The sequence below is a fragment of the Oncorhynchus nerka genome, linkage group LG6 (assembly GCF_034236695.1).
Source record: "Oncorhynchus nerka isolate Pitt River linkage group LG6, Oner_Uvic_2.0, whole genome shotgun sequence".
In the NCBI taxonomy this organism is placed as follows: Eukaryota; Metazoa; Chordata; class Actinopteri; order Salmoniformes; family Salmonidae; genus Oncorhynchus; species Oncorhynchus nerka.
In genome coordinates, this window is record NC_088401.1 from 51,779,100 (window position 1) to 51,800,859 (window position 21,760).

The window sequence follows — 21,760 nt, forward strand, 5'->3', positions numbered from 1 at the left end:
GACTGCTATTTGTAATCCTCCCTTTCAATCCTTTCACCAGATAATGCATTACAAATCACACAAACACAAATCTGCAGGACATGCCCATAAGCAAAAGGGCTTGGGCCTGCATTACAGCCCCATACATCTTCAGAATACTGATTCTAGCACTGGGGCTTTTGGAAGGAATGTTAGTGATTTGCAGCCAAGATCTCTTTTCTCTCTCTCTCTTCTTTATGCTTAAACTTGGCTGCCGTGTTTCTCGTCTCCATTCCCAGCAAAGGAAAAAGAGTCGGGGCCAAATGAATCGACTCTGGGAGAGAAGGACTTGGACCGGGAGGAAATGGAGCATTTTATCATTGGCATGGACACTGATCCAATCTGGACCTTATGGAAACGGCCCAATAAGATGGGACAAGGCCAGGGCAGAGCCTAATGGCTTGGGGAAGGCAGAGAGGGGTGTGTGAGGGCAGTACATGTGTGTACATGTGTTGTCACACTGTGAAATATGTATCCGTGTGAACGTGTGTGTGTACGTGTCTGCGCACAAGCATGCTTGTTTTTATTTCATTTTATATTGTTTTAACATGGTGATGCATTTAAAGGACACTGAAAATAAAGCATGCAAGGTCGGGTGATTGTGGAGGCCGGGTCGTTTGATGCAGTACTCCAACACTTTACTTCTTGGTCAAATAGCCCTTACACAGCCTGGAGGTGTGTTGGGTCATTGTCCTGTTGAAAAACAAATGATAGTCCCAACTAAGCACAAACCAGATTGGATGGCGTATCTCTGCAGAATGCTATGGTAGCCATGTCTCACAAAGACACGGCGGTTGGAACCAAAAAACTCAAATTTGGACTCATCCGATCAAAGGACAAGTATCCACCGGTCTAATGTCCATTGCTCTTTTCTTGGCCCAAGCAAGTCTCTTCTTCTTATTGGTGTCCTTTAGTAGTGGTTTCTTTGCAGCAATTCGACCATGAAAGGCCTGATTCACGCAGTCTCCTCTGAATAGTTGATGTTGAGATGTGTCTGTTACTTGAACTCTAAAGCATTTATTTGGGCTGCAATCTGAGGTGGAGTTAACTCTAATGAACTTATCCTCTGCAGCAGAGGTAACTCTGGGTCTTCCTTTCGTGTGGCGGTCCTCATGGGAGCCAGTTTCATCATAGCGATTGATGGTTTTTGCGACTGCACTTGAAGAAACTTCCAATGTTCTTGAAATTTTCCAGATAGACTGGGCTATCTTCTGTATACCACTCCTACCTTGTCACAACACAACTGATTGGCTTAAGAAGGAATGAAATTCCACAAATGAACTTTTAACAAGGCATACCTGTTAATTGAAATGCATTCCGGGTGACTACCTCATGAAGCTGGTTGAGAGAATGCCAAGAGTGTGCAAACCTGTCATCAAGGCAAAGGGTGGTTAAATTGAAGAATCAAAAATATATTTAGATTTGTTAAACACGTTTTTGGTTACTACATGATTCCATATGTGCTATTTCATAGTTTTGCTGTCTTCACTATTAATCTACAATGTAGAGAATAGTACAAATAAAGAAAAACCCTGGAATGAGTGTCCAAATGTTTGACCAGTACTGTACATTACTTTTATTTGACCCTGCAGCAAAAGGACATTTTAAATTGTTATGTGAATTATAATTCAATGATTTTTTTTTATAGGGATTGATGCATTTTTCGTTAGGGCAAATCAAGTCAAATTTAAAAGTTTAAAATTACACATTTTAAAAGCCTTTTAAAACCTCGAATGCACTACAATTTGCAATTCTCTGTGACAAGAGAGGGATCCAATTAAGATGGCAGATCTGTATGGGAGTGTGTGTGCATTTGGCTGTGTGCGTCTAGTGGTGTGTGTGAATGTTTTCCCTCCATCCTGTAAATGGTAAATGTTGAAGTAAATGCCAGGACATGGCTGACATTTTAATGGCTACAAGGCAGCCTCTGAAATTGCATATCGCTGCAGTCAGTCAGATCTGAGAGCAGAAAGGGCCTTGGCTTACACACACTGTACAATCTTAGCGTGTGTGTGTGTGTGTGTGTGTGTGTGTGTGTGTGTGTGTGTGTGTGTGTACATGTAGGTTGGTAAGATAAGGACACTAATACAAAGAGAACACGACCTCTGCCTGCTATGAAGACATATAGCTCCCATCTCCTTTACAGTGGGAGCAAGATATCACCAAATAAGATGAACATAAAAACCTTAAATCATACACACCCAGTAACACACACACACACAGGAAAAACATAAATATCAATAATAATAATTATATCAAAGTACAGTGCACATCAACACAAAGTAGCAGGGGTAACTTCTCTTGATTGACTGACACTGAATCTGACCTGGGGACAGCTTCTAGAGATGGACCCCTATTACCTCCTTTACCACTGCTACCTGCAGGATCTGACTTAGAAACAGCCCTGCTCCTGGTACTGTATCTCATATTCCTCTGATCTGAAATCAGCCTTTAGCTGATTACCTTTCCCCACTGCGGCCTTCAGGATCTGACCTGAGAGCAGTGTGTGCTCTGCTTGTCACCCACGGCGAGGCGGTGATGTCGTGTCACTGGGGTAGGACGATATGAGCATGTGCGAAAAGGCCACGGTGTCACCTCTGAGCTAGCTGTCACCTTATCAGCCGGCGCAGACAGACACACTCATGACAAGAGAGACAGAGAGAGAGAGATCTCACACCCAGTCACATGTACACACAGAGATACAGACACAGCATTCACAGCAGCAATTATGCATACGGCAACTTCATAAACCCACAGCGTTAGAAAACACATGTTTTGAACTGATCCCCTTGTTAAAGCAAGGGCCTTTTGCTTTTACATGATCTGTTTGTGTCACCTCATCCCCCCCTTCTCTCACTCTGTCTCTGACGCTAGCGCACACGGCTTAGATATGGCCCCCACTCTTTTCGTCCTTTCCTCCGCCTCCTCTTCCGTCCTCCTCCTCTTCCCTCTCTCCCTATGAGCATGTTAGTCCATCACTGCGGCAGGATACAATTTTCTGGGTAATTGGGCAAAGTTACCAGAGCCTTGTAGGTCCCATCAATCAGACCTAGATAGTATGGAGCCTCAGACACTCTCACAAACACATGCAGATATTCACTGTCCGACACACATACTGTACATACATTCATACAGAGATAAACGCGTCACAAACACACACATGGAGACATGGACTGGACACACACACACACACACACACACACACACACACACACACACACACACTGACAGTACAGGTCATTAAGCATCATGAGCCAAAGGGGCTAACCAGGCATGGTAGTCAGGGGTAACCAGGGCTAATGGCAAAACAAGTTAACAGGGCAACGGGCTGTTACCACAGCAACGCAACGAGATGGACCGAACACGGCGTGCTATCATGAAGGGATACACACACACACACACCAGACTCAGAGACAGTGCTGAACATGTACCGCACTTAAACCATCAAAGAATGTCACATATTATTTCCTGTTAAAGTGCTACCCTTTCATTTGAGCCAATGGGTGGTTGCTCCCTGTGATTGAGCTGTTTGTGAAGCCACTGGTGCGAATCTCCCATCATCCTCCCATCATCCTCCCCTCCCCTGCAGCACCTCCGAAAGGACCTAGAGCTGGCAGCACAATGATGATGTCATCTCATCACTGTTCCATTGACAGCTAAATCATAACCCACGGACAGAGGTAATAAGAGATGAGTGTTGGGGAGGAATACACTGACAGCCCCTGGGAGAGGCGGGGAGAAACCCTGTGCCCCAGAAACAAATTGAGGTAAACCTGTTGGCATCTGTCACTGCTGTTCCAAACACAATGGGGAGAGAAACACAGTTTGTACTGTAACAGGAATCTCACACAGGGAGAAAGAGAGAAAAGTCATATGGTGTTTTCTGTGATATCACTGCAATCTCCAGAAGCTTCACAGAGAACACACACACACACACACAAATACAGGCCCAGTGGGAATCAGAGTTCTGACGTGGGTTCTGGGCTCTCTGTCTCTCCTGCTGTCGGTTCTGGCAGAGCCCACCACTCTCTCCGGGAACCCAGCTCTGAATCACAGAACCATGGAACCATAGAACCATAGCCATCAGCACCCACAGGCACCATAGAACCAGTCAGCCCAAACTTACTGCCAGATGTCACTGTGTGTGTGTGTGTGTGGGTGTGCGTGCGTGCGTGCGTGCGTGCATGTATGTATATATATATATGTACACTACCGATCATATATATATATATATATATATATATATATATATATATATATATATATATATATATATATATATGTACACTAAGTACTGTATGTACACTACCGATCAAAAGTTTGAGGTCACTTAGAAATATCCTTGATTTTGAAAGAAAAGCCATTTTTTTCTCCATTAAAATAACATCAAATTGATCAGAAATACAGTGTAGACATTGTTAATATTGTAAATGACTATTGTAGCTGGAAACAGCTGATTATTAATGGAATATCTACATAGGCGTACAGAAGCCCATTATCAGCAACCATCACTCCTGTGTTCCAATGGCACGTTGTGTTAGCTTATCCAAGTTTATCATTTTAAAAGGCTAATTGATCATTAAAAAACCTTTTTTCAATTATGTTAGCACAGCTGAAATATGTTGTGCTCTGACTAAAGAAGCAATGCAACTGGCCTTCTTTAGACTAGTTGAGTATCTAGAGCATCAGCATTTGTGGGTTCGATTACAGGCTCAAAATGGCCAGAACCAAAGACCTTTCTTCTGAAACATCGTCAGTCTATTCTTGTTCTGAGAAATGAAGGCTATTCCATGCAAGAAATTGCCAAGAAACTGAAGATCTCGTACAATGCCGTGTACTACACCTTCCCAGAACAGAGCAAACTGGCTCTAACCAGAATAGAAAGAGGAGTGGGAGGCCCCACTAAAGGCCAGTTTTAAAAGGCCAGTTTTATTGCTTCTTTAATCAGCATAACAGTTTTCAGCTGTGCTAACATAATTGCAAAAGGGTTTTCTAATGATGAATTAGCCTTATTATATGAAATTATAAACTTGGAATAGCTACCACAACGTGCCATTGGAACACAGGAGTGATGGTTGCCGATAATGGGCCTCTGTACGCCTATGTAGATATTCCATAAAAAATATGCTGTTTCCAGCTACAATAGTCATTTACAACATTAACAATGTCTACACTGTATTTCTGATCAATTTTATGAACGGTAGGCTATGTGTGTGTGTGTGTGTGTGTGTAAGTGTGTGTATGTGTGTGCCTGTATGTGTATGCCTGCCTGCATCTATCTGTGTGTACTAGCATCATCATGTTCCAGGGATTGCGGACAGTCATGTTGTAACTAGTATATGACTCTATATAAGGTCTCATTCCTCCCAGTCTGAGAATGTAACCCAGGGGACAGAATTTAGACAGCTCAAATGGATGCCTACACTCGTCGCTACATTCATCTCAATATTATATGAACAAACTGATCAATGACATAGAGAGTGCTGCTGTATGGAATTAGCACTAGAATACTTTATGAGATTATTTTTGCCAGTCAAAAGTGTTAGAGCATTTCTCTGGCTGACGGTATTGGATGTCTAGATGATAATTTCAAGAATGGACTGCTGTGTTTTGGATATTTTATCACTTTCCAGTCCAATATTGGCTTGTTTGCCATTGTCAAACCACACAATGCTAATGTTGATGCCACACACACACACACACACACACACACACACACACACACACACACACACACACACACACACACACACACACACACACACACTTCTCCCAGAGGGTGTGTTGCCTGTTACCAAGGTGCCTAAATCAGACTCCCATCATCCTCTCTGGTTGTAAACAAAGTGCCATTCATCATCTGACTTTACCATTACCTCCCCATACTCTCATTGTCTTAATGCCACCATAATGGCTTTGTGTTTGGGTGGAGAGATGGGAGGGGGGTCGATGTAGCCTTCAGTGATACAGCCTTTTTTTTCTTCTAAAAAGCCACTCAGATACAAGTTCAGTACTTTCAGTATTCTCTTCCTTGAAGCACTGAGGAATCTATTGTCTGCTGATGAGTTGATGAACTGTTCCTTCGATTCAATCGAATACTGCTGTTCGAGGTTAAGAATGTTTTATTTTGTCTTGCACTAACAAAAAGAAAGAACGGAAAACTCTGTTGCAGTTCACCAGGACCAATTGAAATGCACTCCTTTTCCTCACTCAATCGGGGGGGTTGACTGTAACATTGTACGTGAGCAGTCTAATGATGAGTGGCTATGACACACAGAACAGGAGATATAGCCGTAAGAATGAAGGACGGAGAGATGAGCCTGTGGATTAGCGCTTCTGTGAATGCTTCTCATAATGATTGACTGGAGTGGCACACAGAAACAGACAGAGCTGAGTAACGAGAGAAAGGAGGGAAACAAGAGAAAGGAGGGAAACAAGAGAAAGGAGAAAAAACGAGAGCGCATTCAGTGGGGAGATTGTAATAATAAACAAACCATTTTGTTCAAATATTTATACCCGTGCAAAGTACATCAGCTAATTCCCTTTTCTTCTCCCCAGTGTGTGTGTGTGTGTGTGTGTGTGTGTGTGTGTGTGTGTGCGTTCTTGCGTGTGTAATTTCAGATAAAAAAGGACGGATGATGAAAGTATATTATAATATCATTCGTTTTCATCTCCTAAGAAATGAATCTTGAAGCAGTAAAAGGGTTTACACCAGGAGAGGAATGAGAGACAGAGAGGGAGGGTGAGACAGAGAGAGACAGAGAGGGAGGGTGAGACAGAGAGGGAGGGTGAGACAGAGAGAGACAGAGAGGGAGGGTGAGACAGCGAGAGACAGAGAGGGAGGGTGAGACAGCGAGAGACAGAGAGGGAGGGTGAGACAGAGAGGGAGGGTGTGACAGAGAGAGACAGAGAGGGAGGGTGAGACAGCGAGAGACAGAGAGGGAGGGTGAGACAGCGAGAGACAGAGGGAGGGTGAGACAGCGAGAGACAGAGAGGGAGGGTGAGACAGAGAGAGACAGAGAGGGAGGGTGAAACAGAGAGAGACAGAGAGGGAGGGTGAGACAGAGAGGGAGGGTGAGACAGAGAGAGACAGAGAGGGAGAGTGAGACAGCGAGAGACAGAGAGGGAGGGTGAGACAGCGAGAGACAGAGAGGGAGGGTGAGACAGAGAGAGACAGAGAGGGAGGGTGAGACAGCGAGAGACAGCGAGAGACAGAGAGGGAGGGCGAGACAGAGAGGGAGGGCGAGACAGCGAGAGACAGAGAGGGAGGGCGAGACAGCGAGAGACAGAGAGAGACAGAGAGGGAGGGCGAGACAGCGAGAGACAGAGAGAGACAGAGAGGGAGGGCGAGACAGCGAGAGACAGAGAGAGACAGAGAGGGAGGGCGAGACAGCGAGAGACAGAGAGAGACAGAGAGGGAGGGCGAGACAGCGAGAGACAGAGAGGGAGGGCGAGAGACAGAGAGACAGAGAGGGAGGGCGAGACAGCGAGAGACAAAGAGGGAGGGCGAGAGACAGAGAGAGACAGAGAGGGAGGGCGAGACAGCGAGAGACAGAGAGGGAGGGCGAGACAGCGAGAGACAGAGAGGGAGGGCGAGACAGCGAGAGACAGAGAGGGAGGGCGAGACAGCGAGAGACAGAGAGGGAGGGCGAGACAGCGAGAGACAAAGAGGGAGAGTTAGAGCGAGACAGCGAAAGGGAGGGAGGGGCTAGGAGACTGAATAAAGAGCGAGAGGTGGAGAGGAAGAATGAAAGAATAGAGATGTATACCCAAAGACAGATATGTTTTCTTGGTAAATGACCTGCATTGTAAATATTTCAGCGTTTCGCTGGAACGCTATTCAAGTCAAGCAAACAAAGGAAGAAGGGGTCTTACAGTAAATAGCTTTGGGGAAAATGATCTAAATCAGCACTACAAACACCAGCGAGACTACAGTGATTTAGTTAAACAAACACAGATCGGTGCATTAATTCACTGTTTAACACAGCCAGTCCTGGTTGGAAGTGTGCTTGGCCTACATTTTCCGGGAGAACAGAGACACAGTACTGTCTCCTGGGATACCAGCAGCACGCAGAGGAGCCAAGACGTTACATTAAAAAAATGTATGTCAACAACAGCATCAGAAAATCAGAACGATAATAGGCTAATAGGAAGACTACCCTTCACAACAGTGCACTACAGACTTCTAATGCTGTCCTGGGTAGGACGAATACACTAGTGAGATGGGGTACGTGATTCACTGGAGAAAAACAAAAAACAAAAATATATATGTATATATATTTCAGATTTGGAATTTTGCTGACAGGTGTATAAAATCGAGCACACAGCCATGCAATCTCCATAGACAAACATTGGCAGTAGAATGGTCTTACTGAAGAGCTCAGGTTGTCAAATATCTGCCCTGCTAGAGCTGCCCCGGTCAACTGTAAGTGCTGTTATTTTGAAGTGGAAAAGTCTAGGAGCAACAACGGCTCAGCCGAGAAGTGGTAGGCCACACCGGCTCACAGAACGGGACCAAGTGCTGAAGCACGTAGAGCAAAAAAAGACTTGTCTGTCCTCAGTTGCAACAATCACTACCGAGTTCCAAACTGCCTCTGGAAGCAACGTCAGCACAAGAGCTGTTCCTCGGGAGCTTCATGAAATGGGTTTCCATAGCCAAGCAGTCGCACATAAGCCTAAGATCACCATGTGCAATGCCAAGTGTCAGCTGGAGTGGTGTAAAGCTCCCCACCATTGGACTCTGGAGCAGTGGAAACAGGTTCTCTGGAGTGATGAATCACGCTTCACCATCTGGCAGTCCGACGGACAAATCTGGGTTTGGCGGATGCCAGAAGAATGCTACCTGCCCGAATGCATAGTGCCAACTGTAATGTTTGGTGGAGGAGGAATAATGGTCTGGGGCTGTTTTTCATGGTTCGGGCTAGTTCCCCTAGTTCCAGTGAAGGGAAATCTTAACACGACAGCATACAATGACATTCTAGACAATGCTGTGGTTCCAACTGCGTGGCAACAGTTTGGGGAAGGCCCTTTCCTGTTTCAGCATGACAATGCCCCTGTGCACACACTTTTTATTTAACTTTATTTAACTAGGCAAGTAAGTTAAGAACAAATTGTTATTTACACTGACGGCCTACCGGGGGAACCGGGGGTTAACTGCCTTGCTCAGGGACAGAACGACACATTTTTACCTTGTCAGCTCGGTGATTCGATCCAGTAACCTTTCGTTTACTGGCCTCACGCTCTAACCACTAGGCTACCTGCCGCCCCACAAAGCGAGATCCATACAGAAATGGTTTGTCGAGATCGGTGTGGAAGAACTTGATTGGTCTGCACAGAGCCCTGACCTCAACCCAATCAAACACCTTTAGGATGAATTGGAACGCAGACTGCGAGCCAGGCCTAATCGCCCAACATCAGTGCCCGACCTCACTAATGCTCTTGTGGCTGAATGGAAGCAAGTCCCCGCAATGTTCCAACATCTAGTGGAAAGCCTTCCCACAAGAGTGGAGGCTGTTATAGCAGCAAAGGGGGGACCAACTCCATATTAATACCCATGATTTTGGCATGAGTCGACAAGCAGGTGTCCACATACTTTTGGTCATGTACTGTAGTTGATATACTGTTTTATTAGCTTCCAACAGTCCAGTTCTATAGCTTTCTATTTACAGACGATTAAAACACTATACATGGACCTGACCAAACTAATCCCAGTCCCTGAAAACATTACTGATCAATGGCAAGGGTCCAATCCTTCACCAGGCAATGCCGGACCTCTCCATTGGTGACTTGTGAAACTCTGTTGATGTAATTGGTTAGCAGTCAGTGGGAAATAGCTCCCTAACCTGCTGACTGGTGTGTCATTAACCGAGTGTTTGATTTGGCCTTACGTCAGTCTCCTTGGCCCTGATTGGTCTCCAGGGGCGACCATTGATTGGTTGGTCAGTTTCACATCGACAGATTGTGCTCGATGCTGGAATCCTATTGGACAAATTGATCCCTTACTCTTGAGTTATTGCCTGTAGTAACCGGGACTAAATAATTGGGGATTTGCTTTGGTGTGTGTGTGTGTGTAATATTATACTGTAAGTAGACCAGTTTCTTGTCATTGCTTAGAGCTCAAGTCCACATTAGCATAGATAGATTGAAGCTAACCTCTGATCCTCTAAGCCAAACTCTCAGGCTCTCAACGAGTCCAGGCTAAATTTGACACACACACACACCCTCAGTAGGTTGAATCCAGATCACAGGCTAATTAGCCAATTATTGCAGAGGCTCAAGTACCACCTTACTACCCGCCCACACGCTCTTCAACTCACTCCATTTTGCTCTCTCTCTCTCCCTCTCCCTCTCCCCCTCTCGCTCTCCCTCCTCTCTCAATCTGTTTCAATAGCCATTCAAAAGGTGCTCTTTTACCAGGGCCAGAAATCTCAAGTGTTGCCAAAGCAGAATAAAAGCCCCAATAGAAGCCCCCTCTCCTCTCCTCTCCTCTCCGCTCCTCTCTCTCCTCTCCTCTCCTCTCCTCTCCTCTCCTCTCCTCTCCTCTCCTCTCCTCTCCCAGTGGGCACAGACGTTATTTGAACGTCTGTTTTTGTGAAATCAACAAAAAAATACACCATGTCATAGTGACATTTTTCAAATCCAATCAGTTTTCCACATTGATTCAACGTCATCAGAGTGATTTTGGCCCAGTGGGCTCTCCTCTTTCAGTCAGAGACAGATGACTGATCCTCTGCCGAGTCTGTCTCTGTAGACAGGACACTAATAGATCTGAAACTCTGGAGCTCCACGGCCCAACTCTCTCAGGCAAGTGTGTGTGTGTGTGAGAGAGAGAGAGAGAGAGAGAGAGAGAGAGAGAGAGAGAGAGAGAGAGAGAGAGAGAGAGAGAGAGAGAGAGAGACAAGGAGAGAGATAGAGAGAAGAAGAGACAGAATGAGATGCTTTTGGGAAAACGAAGGGAATGACCATCATTCATCTAAACTCTGTCCTTTGGACATTGAGAATAGCTCTGTCAAGTGAACTAATGGACATCAATCATCCTCTTGAGTCTTTGAAAGATTGTGTGTGTGTGTGTGTGTGTGTGTGTGTGTGTGTGTGTGTGTGTGTGTGTGTGTGCGTGCGTGCGTGTATAACAAGCTATCAGAGTCTCACTTCAGAATCAGACATTTCTCCATAAACGTCAAATTTCAAAGGTTCATTGTAGGCATTAATACAGCTGCTAGAATCTTGACTAGATCCAAAAGAATTGATCATATTGCTCCAGTGCTAGCCTCTACATTGGCTTCCTGTCAAGGCTGGGGCTGATTACTGCTAACCTACTGTGACGTAGAAGTCCGTCACTGGCCGCGGGCAGCATTTGGTTCTTTAACGCACACACATATTCATCACTCCTCCCAGGCCTTGAGAAGGTTCACATGGTAGGTTTGCTTCCTCTTACCCTTGTCCGGGTGCAGCACCTCGTAGGTCACTGGGCCCATCTTCCTCCCGATTAGGTACGGTCCTTGCCATTGCGCAAGGAGCTTGCTGGTAGACGAGGGAAGGAGGAGCAGGACTTTCTGTCTTGGCTCAAACTCTCTGTGGCGAGCGTGCTGGTCATAGCCTCTCTTCTGGGCCTTCTGGGCTTGCTGAAGGTTTGCTCTAGCTTCCTCTCGGTACCGTTCCAACCTGTCTCGCATCTGGAGGACATACTGGACAATCCCCTGTCCTGAGGTAGCTACTGGGGAACCTTCCCAGCACTTCTTCAGCAGGTCCAGTGGTCCTTGCACTGGTCATCCATAGAGGAGTTCGAATGGCGAGAAACCTGTCGATGCCTGAGGCACCTCCCTGTAAGCAAAAAGCAGAAAGGGTAACCACTTATCCCAGTCTTTACCAGTGTCAGCCACAAACTTCCTCAGCATGTTCTTGAGCGTTTGATTGAATCTCTCTACGAGCCCATCCGTTTGGGGATGGTAGGGAGTAGTCCTCAAGCCTTTAATGCCCAGCTGTCGGTGGAGTTGAACCATCAGTCGCGAGGTGAAGTTTGTCCCTTGGTCCGTCAGGATTTCATCTGGGATTCCTACACGAGAGAAGAGCTGAACAAGAGCACCGATTATTTTTGGAGTGGTTATGGAACGGAGTGGGAAGGCTTCTGGGAACCGGGTGGCATAGTCACAGATCACCAATATATACTTGTAACCTGCACTACTCTTCTCCAAGGGTCCAACAATGTCCATTGCAATTCTCTTGAATGGGGTAGAGATAACTGGCAGTGAACATAAGAGGAGCCCGTTCAGACCTACGGACAGCACTGGTTTTCTGGCACGTGGGGCATGATTTGCAGTATTTTTGTACATCAGTATACATGGAGGGCCAAAAGAAACGGGAGCCTAGCCTAAGATAGGTCTTATGTTGCCCTAAATGGCCTGCCCATGGAACTGTATGTGCAAGGTTGAGAACAAGTGGTCTACAGGTAGATGGCACCACCAACTTCCTGCTATCTGCCTCTGACCCAAGGTAGAGTATGTGGTTGTCTACTGTGTAAATCCCCCCACATGAAGATTGACTGTCCCCAGCTAAGGCCTTGTCAAACAAACATTTCAAGGTTGCGTCAAGGTTGCGTTCTGCAGTGTAGCAAAATTTTGTGGAACATCCCATTGCACCTCTAACCCAGACACATCAGCAACAGGTACAGGGGTTCCCACATACTTCTCAAGACGCCGCTGGCGGCGTGACTTTCTGGGCCCTTTGGTTCCCCCCTCGCACAGACTATCACGCAAGTCAGGCAGAGGTTGTAAACCAGCTTTGGCCTGGGCACGAGTGACAACTGAACATGCCATCTGAACATCAGACTGGCAAACTGACTGCTCATATAGCTGACCCCCACACTTCCCAACAGATCAGAGAGTACAGGCACATCCCTCCCCAAAATCATCTCAAAAGGTAGCTTCTCCATTACCCCAACTTTGAGGAGGTATTTCTGACCCTGAATCTCAACTGTGAGCTCAGCTGTGGGCTCCTTTTCTTTTGGCCCTCCATGTATACTGATGTACAAAAATACTGCAAATCATGCCCCACGTGCCAGAAAACCAGTGCTGTCCGTAGGTCTGAACGGGCTCCTCTATGTTCACTGCCAGTTATCTCTACCCCATTCAAGAGAATTGCAATGGACATTGTTGGACCCTTGGAGAAGAGTAGTGCAGGTTACAAGTATATATTGGTGATCTGTGACTATGCCACCCGGTTCCCAGAAGCCTTCCCACTCCGTTCCATAACCACTCCAAAAATAATCGGTGCTCTTGTTCAGCTCTTCTCTCGTGTAGGAATCCCAGATGAAATCCTGACGGACCAAGGGACAAACTTCACCTCGCGACTGATGGTTCAACTCCACCGACAGCTGGGCATTAAAGGCTTGAGGACTACTCCCTACCATCCCCAAACGGATGGGCTCGTAGAGAGATTCAATCAAACGCTCAAGAACATGCTGAGGAAGTTTGTGGCTGACACTGGTAAAGACTGGGATAAGTGGTTACCCTTTCTGCTTTTTGCTTACAGGGAGGTGCCTCAGGCATCGACAGGTTTCTCGCCATTCGAACTCCTCTATGGATGGCCAGTGCAAGGACCACTGGACCTGCTGAAGAAGTGCTGGGAAGGTTCCCCAGTAGCTACCTCAGGACAGGGGATTGTCCAGTATGTCCTCCAGATGCGAGACAGGTTGGAACGATACCGAGAGGAAGCTAGAGCAAACCTTCAGCAAGCCCAGAAGGCCCAGAAGAGAGGCTATGACCAGCACGCTCGCCACAGAGAGTTTGAGCCAGGATAGAAAGTCCTGCTCCTCCTTCCCTCGTCTACCAGCAAGCTCCTTGCGCAATGGCAAGGACCGTACCTAATCGGGAGGAAGATGGGCCCAGTGACCTACGAGGTGCTGCACCCAGGCAAGGGTAAGAGGAAGCAAACCTACCATGTGAACCTTCTCAAGGCCTGGGAGGAGAAAGAGGAACTCTCCAAAGGAAAGTCCTTTCTGGTCCGCAGAGTAGAAGAGGATGAGTCGGATGGGGTCACAGAGGCATGGAAAGAACGAGCAGAAGTCATACTGGCTCACCTGGAAGAAGACAAGCAAGATGAGCTGAAGCAGCTGTTTGGCAAGTATCCGGCCCTCTTCAGTCAGAGACCAGGAAGAACCAAAGTCCTAGAACACGTCATTCGTTTGAAACCTGGCCAGAACCCTGTCCGCTAGCATCCTTACCGTGTGCCTGAGAGGCTGGTGGTAGCCCTCAAGGAAGAGGTCCACACCATGATAGAGATGGATGTTGTCGAGCCATCTTCAGGTGAATGGAGCAGCCCTATTGTCATTGTCCCAAAGAAGGATGGCTCTTTGCGCGTCTGCATGGACTTCCGTAAGGTGAATGCCATCTCCCAGTTTGATGCCTATCCCATGCCCCGCATTGACGACTTACTGGAGAGAATAGGTAGAGCTCATTACATCACCACATTGGATCTCTGCAAAGGGTACTGGCAGGTGCCCCTGGATGAACAATCCAAGGCCTACACTGCATTCCGGACGCCAATGGGCCTGTTCCAGTTCAAGGTCATGCCGTTTGGCCTTCATGGGGCCCCTGCGTCTTTCCAGAGGCTGATGGACAAGGTCCTCCAGGACTGTGACGATTACTGTGCTGCTTACTTGGACGACGTGGTGATCTACAGCCACTCCTGGGAGGAGCACATACAGCATCTTAGCAGAGTCCTGGGGAAGATCCATGAAGCAGGCCTCACGCTTAACCTCCTGAAGTGTGAGTGGGCGAAACAGGAGACAAAGTACCTGGGTTACCAGCTGGGTAAGGGTGAAGTTCGGCCTCAGGTGGAGAAAGTGGAGTCCATCAGGAATAGCCCTCAACCCAGAACCAAGAAACAGGTGAAGTCCTTCCTAGGTCTGGCAGGGTGGTACCGGAGATTCATTCCACAGTTTTCGACCATCGCTGTCCCTCTGACCAACCTCACTTCGAAGGGGGCCAGCAACCCTGTGAAGTGGACTGAGGAGTGTGAGGAAGCCTTCATGACACTGAAAAAACGACTGTGCTCATTCCCTGTTCTCCAGACCCCTGATTTTCAGAAGAGATTTCTCGTGCAGGTGGACGCTTCGGCTGTAGGAATTGGAGCTGTACTGGCCCAAGGGGAGCCAAGAGAAGAGCTTCCTGTGCTGGACCTGAGTCGGAAGCTGTTGCCCAGGGAAACCAGGTATTCTACAATCGAAAAGGAGTGCCTGGCTATAAAGTGGGCCCTAGATAGCCTCCGTTACTACCTTCTTGGGAGGGAATTTGACCTGCACACGGACCACAGAGCACTGACCTGGATCCAGACCATGAAGGACCGGAATTCTCGTGTGACCAGGTGGTATCTGGAGCTCCAGCCCTTCAGGTTCTGTGTCCGTCACAAGGCAGGAAAAGATAACGTTACTGCGGACTACCTATCAAGGCTCCCGAACATGGTCGCTTCAGGAGAGGAGGAAGGTAATGTGACGTAGAAGTCCGTCACTGGCCGCGGGCAGCATTTGGTTCTTTAACACACACACATATTCATCACTCCTCCCTGCGCCATTATACCATAAGTTAACAATGTGGGTCGACACACAAATTAACTTCTGTCTTGGTGCATGCATTTCACACTTGTCAATGTTCATATTTGAGAGATACAATAATTATTATACTTATCAATGTTGTGGATGAGCGCATTGTTTGTTTGTTCTGTTCCTCTCTCTCCATCTCTGTAGCTTCCGGGTATGCTGGAAAAGGACCCGAGCTAAGGGAATTGGGTTGGCTTTATAGTGCCTGTCCCAAATGGCTCATTAATGCATATGGGCATATTGAAAGATATTGTCAGTAGTGATGTAATGTTGTAAATGTTATGTTGTGATATTGTTTAAAACCGTGTTGCAATGTATATCCTTTAGTATGTTTAGTTTATGGAAAATGTAGGTTTGTATTGTTAATTGATTAATTAATTAGGGTTAATTGTTCTGAGGGGAGGGGCTAGCCCTACAAAAGGAGCCTCTCTTTCAGTTATGGAGAGGCAATTTTGGATTGAGCTGTGGATGGGGCAGCATTGTTTTTAAGCTGTCCCATAAGGTAGACGTTGATGGCAGTACTGTTGTTTTTTGTTCCGGAATCACTTGTAAATAAACACCTTTGCACAGAAGAACTTTTGCGGCTCCGCCACCTTTTTATTTTGATAGAGGTTAGGTTATCCAGTTTAGCCTTCTGGCCTACTCTACGTGACACCTACAAAGCATTACGTGGACTTGCTCCTACCCTTCTCTCCGATTTGGTCCTGCAGTACATACCCACACGGACGCTACGGTCACAAGACGCAGGCCTCCTAATGTCTAAGAAAACAGAGAGCTCCATTTTGGCCTTGAAGCTTTTCTGAAGACTCATCTCTTCAGTAGGTCCTATGATTGAGTGTAGTCTGGCCCAGGGGTGCGAAGGTGAACGGCAGGCACTGGAGTGACGAACCACTCTTGCTGTCTCTGCCTGGCCGGCTCCCCTCTCTCCACTGGGATTCTCTGCTTCTGACCCTATTACGGGGGCTGAGTCACTGGCTTGCTAGTGCTCTTCCACGCCGTCCCTAGGGGGGGGAGTGTCACGTCGGCTTTTTCTGTTTGTCTGTTGCCAGTTGGTCTTGTCCCGTCGAGTCCTCCCTTGTACTGTAATAAACTCTGAGACTCGTACTATCCGCCTCCTGTGTCTGCATCTGGGTCTCAGCCTGAGTCATGATAGTATAAGCACTATGTGACACCTGCTGACGTAAAAAGGGCTTTATAAGTACATTTTATTTGATGATCTGATTCATGCTGAATGGTTAAGTTAAGGGATAGGGCTAAAACAAAAACAAGTGCCTAGCACTGGGATCGAACATGTGACCCTCAGAGCCAGAGCTCACGGCTTCCGCCCATCCGCCAACCCAGTCCACAACACCCAATCCTACTTGACGGTAATAGCGCTCACCGTTGCCCCTAGTGGACGGTTTTTGAAGTCGTCTCCTGACGTCGAGCTTACCTGGACGGACGTCAAATTTCAGTGGTTCTTGAGCGAGTGTGTGTGTGTGTATGTGCGGGCGGGCGGCACGTTGGAAGGTGGGTTGGGAGTACAACAGCCAACCTAACGGTAGAAGAGCCACTAACCACCTACTGTAATTACAAGTATCGCTAATGACTTATCCATTGTTGCCATACAAATCCCATGGTCCGATACATAAGGTGCAGCTGTGTGAGGCCGGTCCATAATAGGACACACACACACACACACACTCACTCATTACAGCAGGGAGACAGTGGGAGTTATGCAGCCGTCTTGAACACAACAGAAGTTGATCTAACTACTAAGCATTGCCAACATCATACCAAGAAAAAGGTTTCATTTGAATTAAAAACAGTGAACCTAAAAACATTCACAAATCTGCTACAGAGATAGATAGGGAAGGAAGGTAATTCTATACAAACCTCAGGAAGAGACTCCCATGCTATGACAATATTCAGGGTAAACAACCACTCACACACGCACACCTGCAGACATGCCAGAAACACACAGCTGACACATGATTTCACACAAACACCTGCCCACACACCCACACACTAAGTAGGATGTGCACCACACCACACAATTACCACCACCTAATTAAGAAACAATGAGTCCAGGTCTGACACATCTAATGTAATACTCCACTCGGTTCAAAGGTGACGTGTAAACAGCTTAATTCATTCCATTGATTATTCCAACAATGAAAAGTGAAGATCTCTCACAAAACTCAATATGGATTACATGCCTAAAGGTGTGGAAAAACACCCACTCCAGCTGTGTTTGTGAGCACACGCAGAAACATTCAGACGCAAACTACTGAAACACACGCACACCCCATAAAATTCTGAAGAGGCCCTATCTCCTCTCCGTCTCACACACACACACACACACACACACACACACACACACACACACACACACACACACACACACACACACACACACACACACACACACACACACACACACACACACACACACCTGTGATAAAAGAACATTGGGCTCCAGACAGCTATCTCAAGGCCAGCAGGTCACAGTCTACGTGGTGATGAATGTGCCATATCATAGTTTCAGCATCACCGCGGGTTACTGCTAGACACTGACACATAACGGAAAACTCGCTGGTATGTGTGTGTGTGTGTGTGTATGTGTGTGTGTATGTGTGTGTGTATGTGTGTGTGTGTGTGTGTGTTTCACCGCCTGGCCTACATCAATTGGAATGGGGCACATGTTGACCCCCCAAGGGGTTCCCATTATCCCAAATGGAATGAGCTTGGCTAAGGAGAGTAGTGTTGTGCCCTAGAGTCTAAAACAGGCCATCTCTGTAGAACAGGAGAGTCCTATAGCAGGGCCAGAGAGAGGCTGCAGTAACATCAACCCTGACCCAAGCTTGAACCCCATAGGATAGAGTGCAATGCTCTCTCGTCATCCACTTCTCTCTTTCGTGGCATGTACTCTGAGCTCTCTGGGACACATTCAGCAATACCAAAGTGACTATCAGTCAGTCTTTGGGAGAGACGTTAGGGCGTGCCCTCAGATCTAAGCTCCAGACAAACACAACACGCATCATCTATAGTCTGAAGCAGACCAGTCAGAGGAGTAAATAACAGAAGGAATCAAACCCTGTCTGAGCTCAAATAACAAACAGCACCAGTCCCACTGGGAGGACAAAAAAAACATTTTTCTTAGCTCTTACAGTTGAAGTTGGAAGTTTACATACACTTAGGTTGGAGTCATTAAAACTAGTTTTTCAACCACTCCACACATTTCTTGTTAACAAACTATAGTTTTGGCAAGTCGGTTAGGACATCTACTTTCTGCATGACACAAGTAATTTTTCCAACAATTGTTTACAGACAAGATTATTTCACTTATTATTCACTGTGTCACAATTCCAGTGGGTCAGAAGTTTACATACACTAAGATAACTGTACCTTTAAACAGTTTGGAAAATTCCAGAAAATGATGTCATTGCTTTAGAAGCTTCTGCTAGGCTAATTTACATAATTTGAGTCAATTGGAGGTGTACCTGTGGATGTATTTCAAGGCATACCTTCAAACTCAGTGCCTCTTTGCTTGACATCATGGGAATATCAAAAGAAACCAACCAAGACCTCAGAAAAAAATTGTAGACCCGTACTTTGGTGTGAAAAGTGCAAATCAATCCCAGAACAACAGCAAAGGACCTTGTGAAGATGCTGGAGGAAACAGATACAAAAGTATCTTTATTCACAGTAAAACGAGTCCTATGTCGACATAACCTGAAAAGCCGCTCAGCAAGGAAGAAGCCACTGCTCCAAAACCACCATAAAAAGGCCGGCATACGGTTTGCAACTGCACATGGGGACAAAGATCGTACTTTTTGGAGGAATGTCCTCTGGTCTGATGAAACAAAAAAATAACTCTTTGGCCATAATGACCATCGTTATGTTTGGAGGAAAAAGGGGGAGGCTTGCAAGCCGAAAAACACCATCCCAACCGTGAAGCATGGGAGTGGCAGCATCATGTTGTGGGGATGCTTTGCTGCAGGAGGGACTGGTGCACTTCACAAAATAGATGGCATCATGAGGGAGTAAATTATGTGGATATATTGAAGCAACATCTCAAAACATCAATCAGGAAGTTAAAGCTTGGTTGCAAATGGGTCTTCCAAATGGACAATGACCCCAAGCATACTTCCAAAGTTGTGGCAAAATGGCTTAAGGACAAAGTCAAGGTATTGGAGTGGCCATCACAAAGCCCTGACGTCAATCCCATAGAACATTTGTGAGCAGAACAGTAAAGCGTGTGCGAGCAAGGAGGCCACTGGGAATGTGATGAAAGAAATAAAAGCTGAAATAAATCACTCTCTACTATAATTCTGACATTTCACATTCTTAAAATAAAGCGGTGATCCTAACTGACCTAAAACGGGGAATTGTACTAGGATTAAATGTCAGGAATTGTGAAAAACTGAGTTTAAATGTACTTGGCTAAGGTGTATGTAAACTTCCGACTTCAACCGTAAATATCATCTCTCTCTCCTTCCCGCTTTCTTTTTCCTGTCATCCCAGAGGGGAGTGATCCTATCAGTCTTATCATGTCTGCTGATCCTCCACTAGACTGTTGTGACAGTGGATCAGTGAGGCCAAGGCTTAGGATCAGGATCAGGCTTAACTAATGACTACAAATCCACCACTACTACTAACACACTTATACACCCAGACAAGAATGGTCTGTAAGAGATGGCTAATGACCCATTTCAACTGCCACCTCTCTCTATAATACGTAGAATCACTAGATCTTCCTCATTCTCTCTCCCATCTCTCTCTTAGTGGCTCTCCAGCTTTTCATAAAGAAAGAGTAGCTTCCCTCAACTCCATAGCAAATGATTTATCTGAAGCCATTAACGTTTCGTCAGGCAAGCTGCCTTCGCCTTCGTCAGGCTGGCTCTCCACCCCCACCATCCCCCTCCCCCCGGTCCCCCCCACCCCTGTTCCTCCCTCGCCGTCTCTGTATTGATCTGTTGGGCCTCCCGCAGGAACGCTGATCAATTGAGTAAAATAAAGATTCCACTGTGTGATTGGAGCTTTTTTTTTATCCCCTTAATCTACCAGAAGAGATAGAGGGTGGTAGCCCACTGGAACCAAAGGTGTGTGTGTGTGTGTGTGTGTGTGCGTGTGTGTGTGTGTGTGTGTGTGTGTCATTAATGAAGTGTGTTTAGAGCGACCATCCTTCCCTATAGCAACCCCCACACCGAGCCATCATCGGGTTATTCTAAGAGGACGCACTGGTAATGAGGAGCACACACACATACATACGTCACACACACACGTCATTGTCTCCGGCCTTACCTTGGTTGATAGGCTTGGCAGGACCATAGCTTTTGAAGTAGTCATCCTGGGGGGAAAACACACAAGGTAAAGGGTTATGTATTCATCAAACACACACACACACACACACACACACACACACACACACACACACACACACACACACACACACACACACACACACACAGACACACACACACACACACACACACACACACACACACACACACAACTTGACAAAAAAACAGAAAAGAAGACATCTAAGGTCACACAGTCTGGAACAAATCTATTAATCGAGCTTGTTCAACAGAGTTTGATATTCCAAACACTAGTTATCCGAACTGCAGAAAACAGCTCTATTTTCCCCAGTCAATCCGTGGTCCTGACGCCCGACCCGATACTGACGGGAGCCCGATCCGCTCTCCTGATTATCTCTCTGTCACAGGCGACAGATCAGTCGGATTGAAAATATTACTGGGATATGAGTCTCAGATGAAACCCTTCACTACCGGATCGCCTCTTCAAAACCAACAGCCCGATTCAACCCGCGGCAACGCTAATTATATCTGCACAAGCACAAATGTTAGAAGTTTAATACTCATTAGATGAGGGCTTATTGTTCAGAACATCCACTTTTTATTTGTTCATCTCCGATTTATATTTTGGGGCGAGGACACAGTGATATGTAATTACCTTAAAATGGCTGCATAATGAAAGAGCAACATGTTGGTGAAATTAGCTATTAGTCTGAATTGAATTAGTACGTATCGGTGAAGTGTTTTCCACTGTGTAATTGGGAGTTAGACAAACAGATGCAGCATGAAGAGGGAGAGACAGAGAGGGAGAGGGAGAGAGGGAGACAGAGAGGGAGAGAGGGAGAGAGGGAGA

At 46.4% G+C, this 21,760-nt stretch overlaps 1 protein-coding gene across 1 annotated transcript in view; it reads right to left on the reverse strand.

Moving 5' to 3' along the window:
* The window catches only part of LOC115130045 (testican-1-like), a 356,997-nt gene that overhangs the window by 109,586 nt on the left and 225,651 nt on the right, over positions 1–21,760 (reverse strand). Inside the window, exon 3 of the mRNA XM_065019644.1 lies at positions 20,894–20,939. Within this exon, the coding sequence (XP_064875716.1) occupies positions 20,894–20,939 (46 nt within the window). The remainder of the gene's footprint in view (positions 1–20,893; positions 20,940–21,760) is intronic.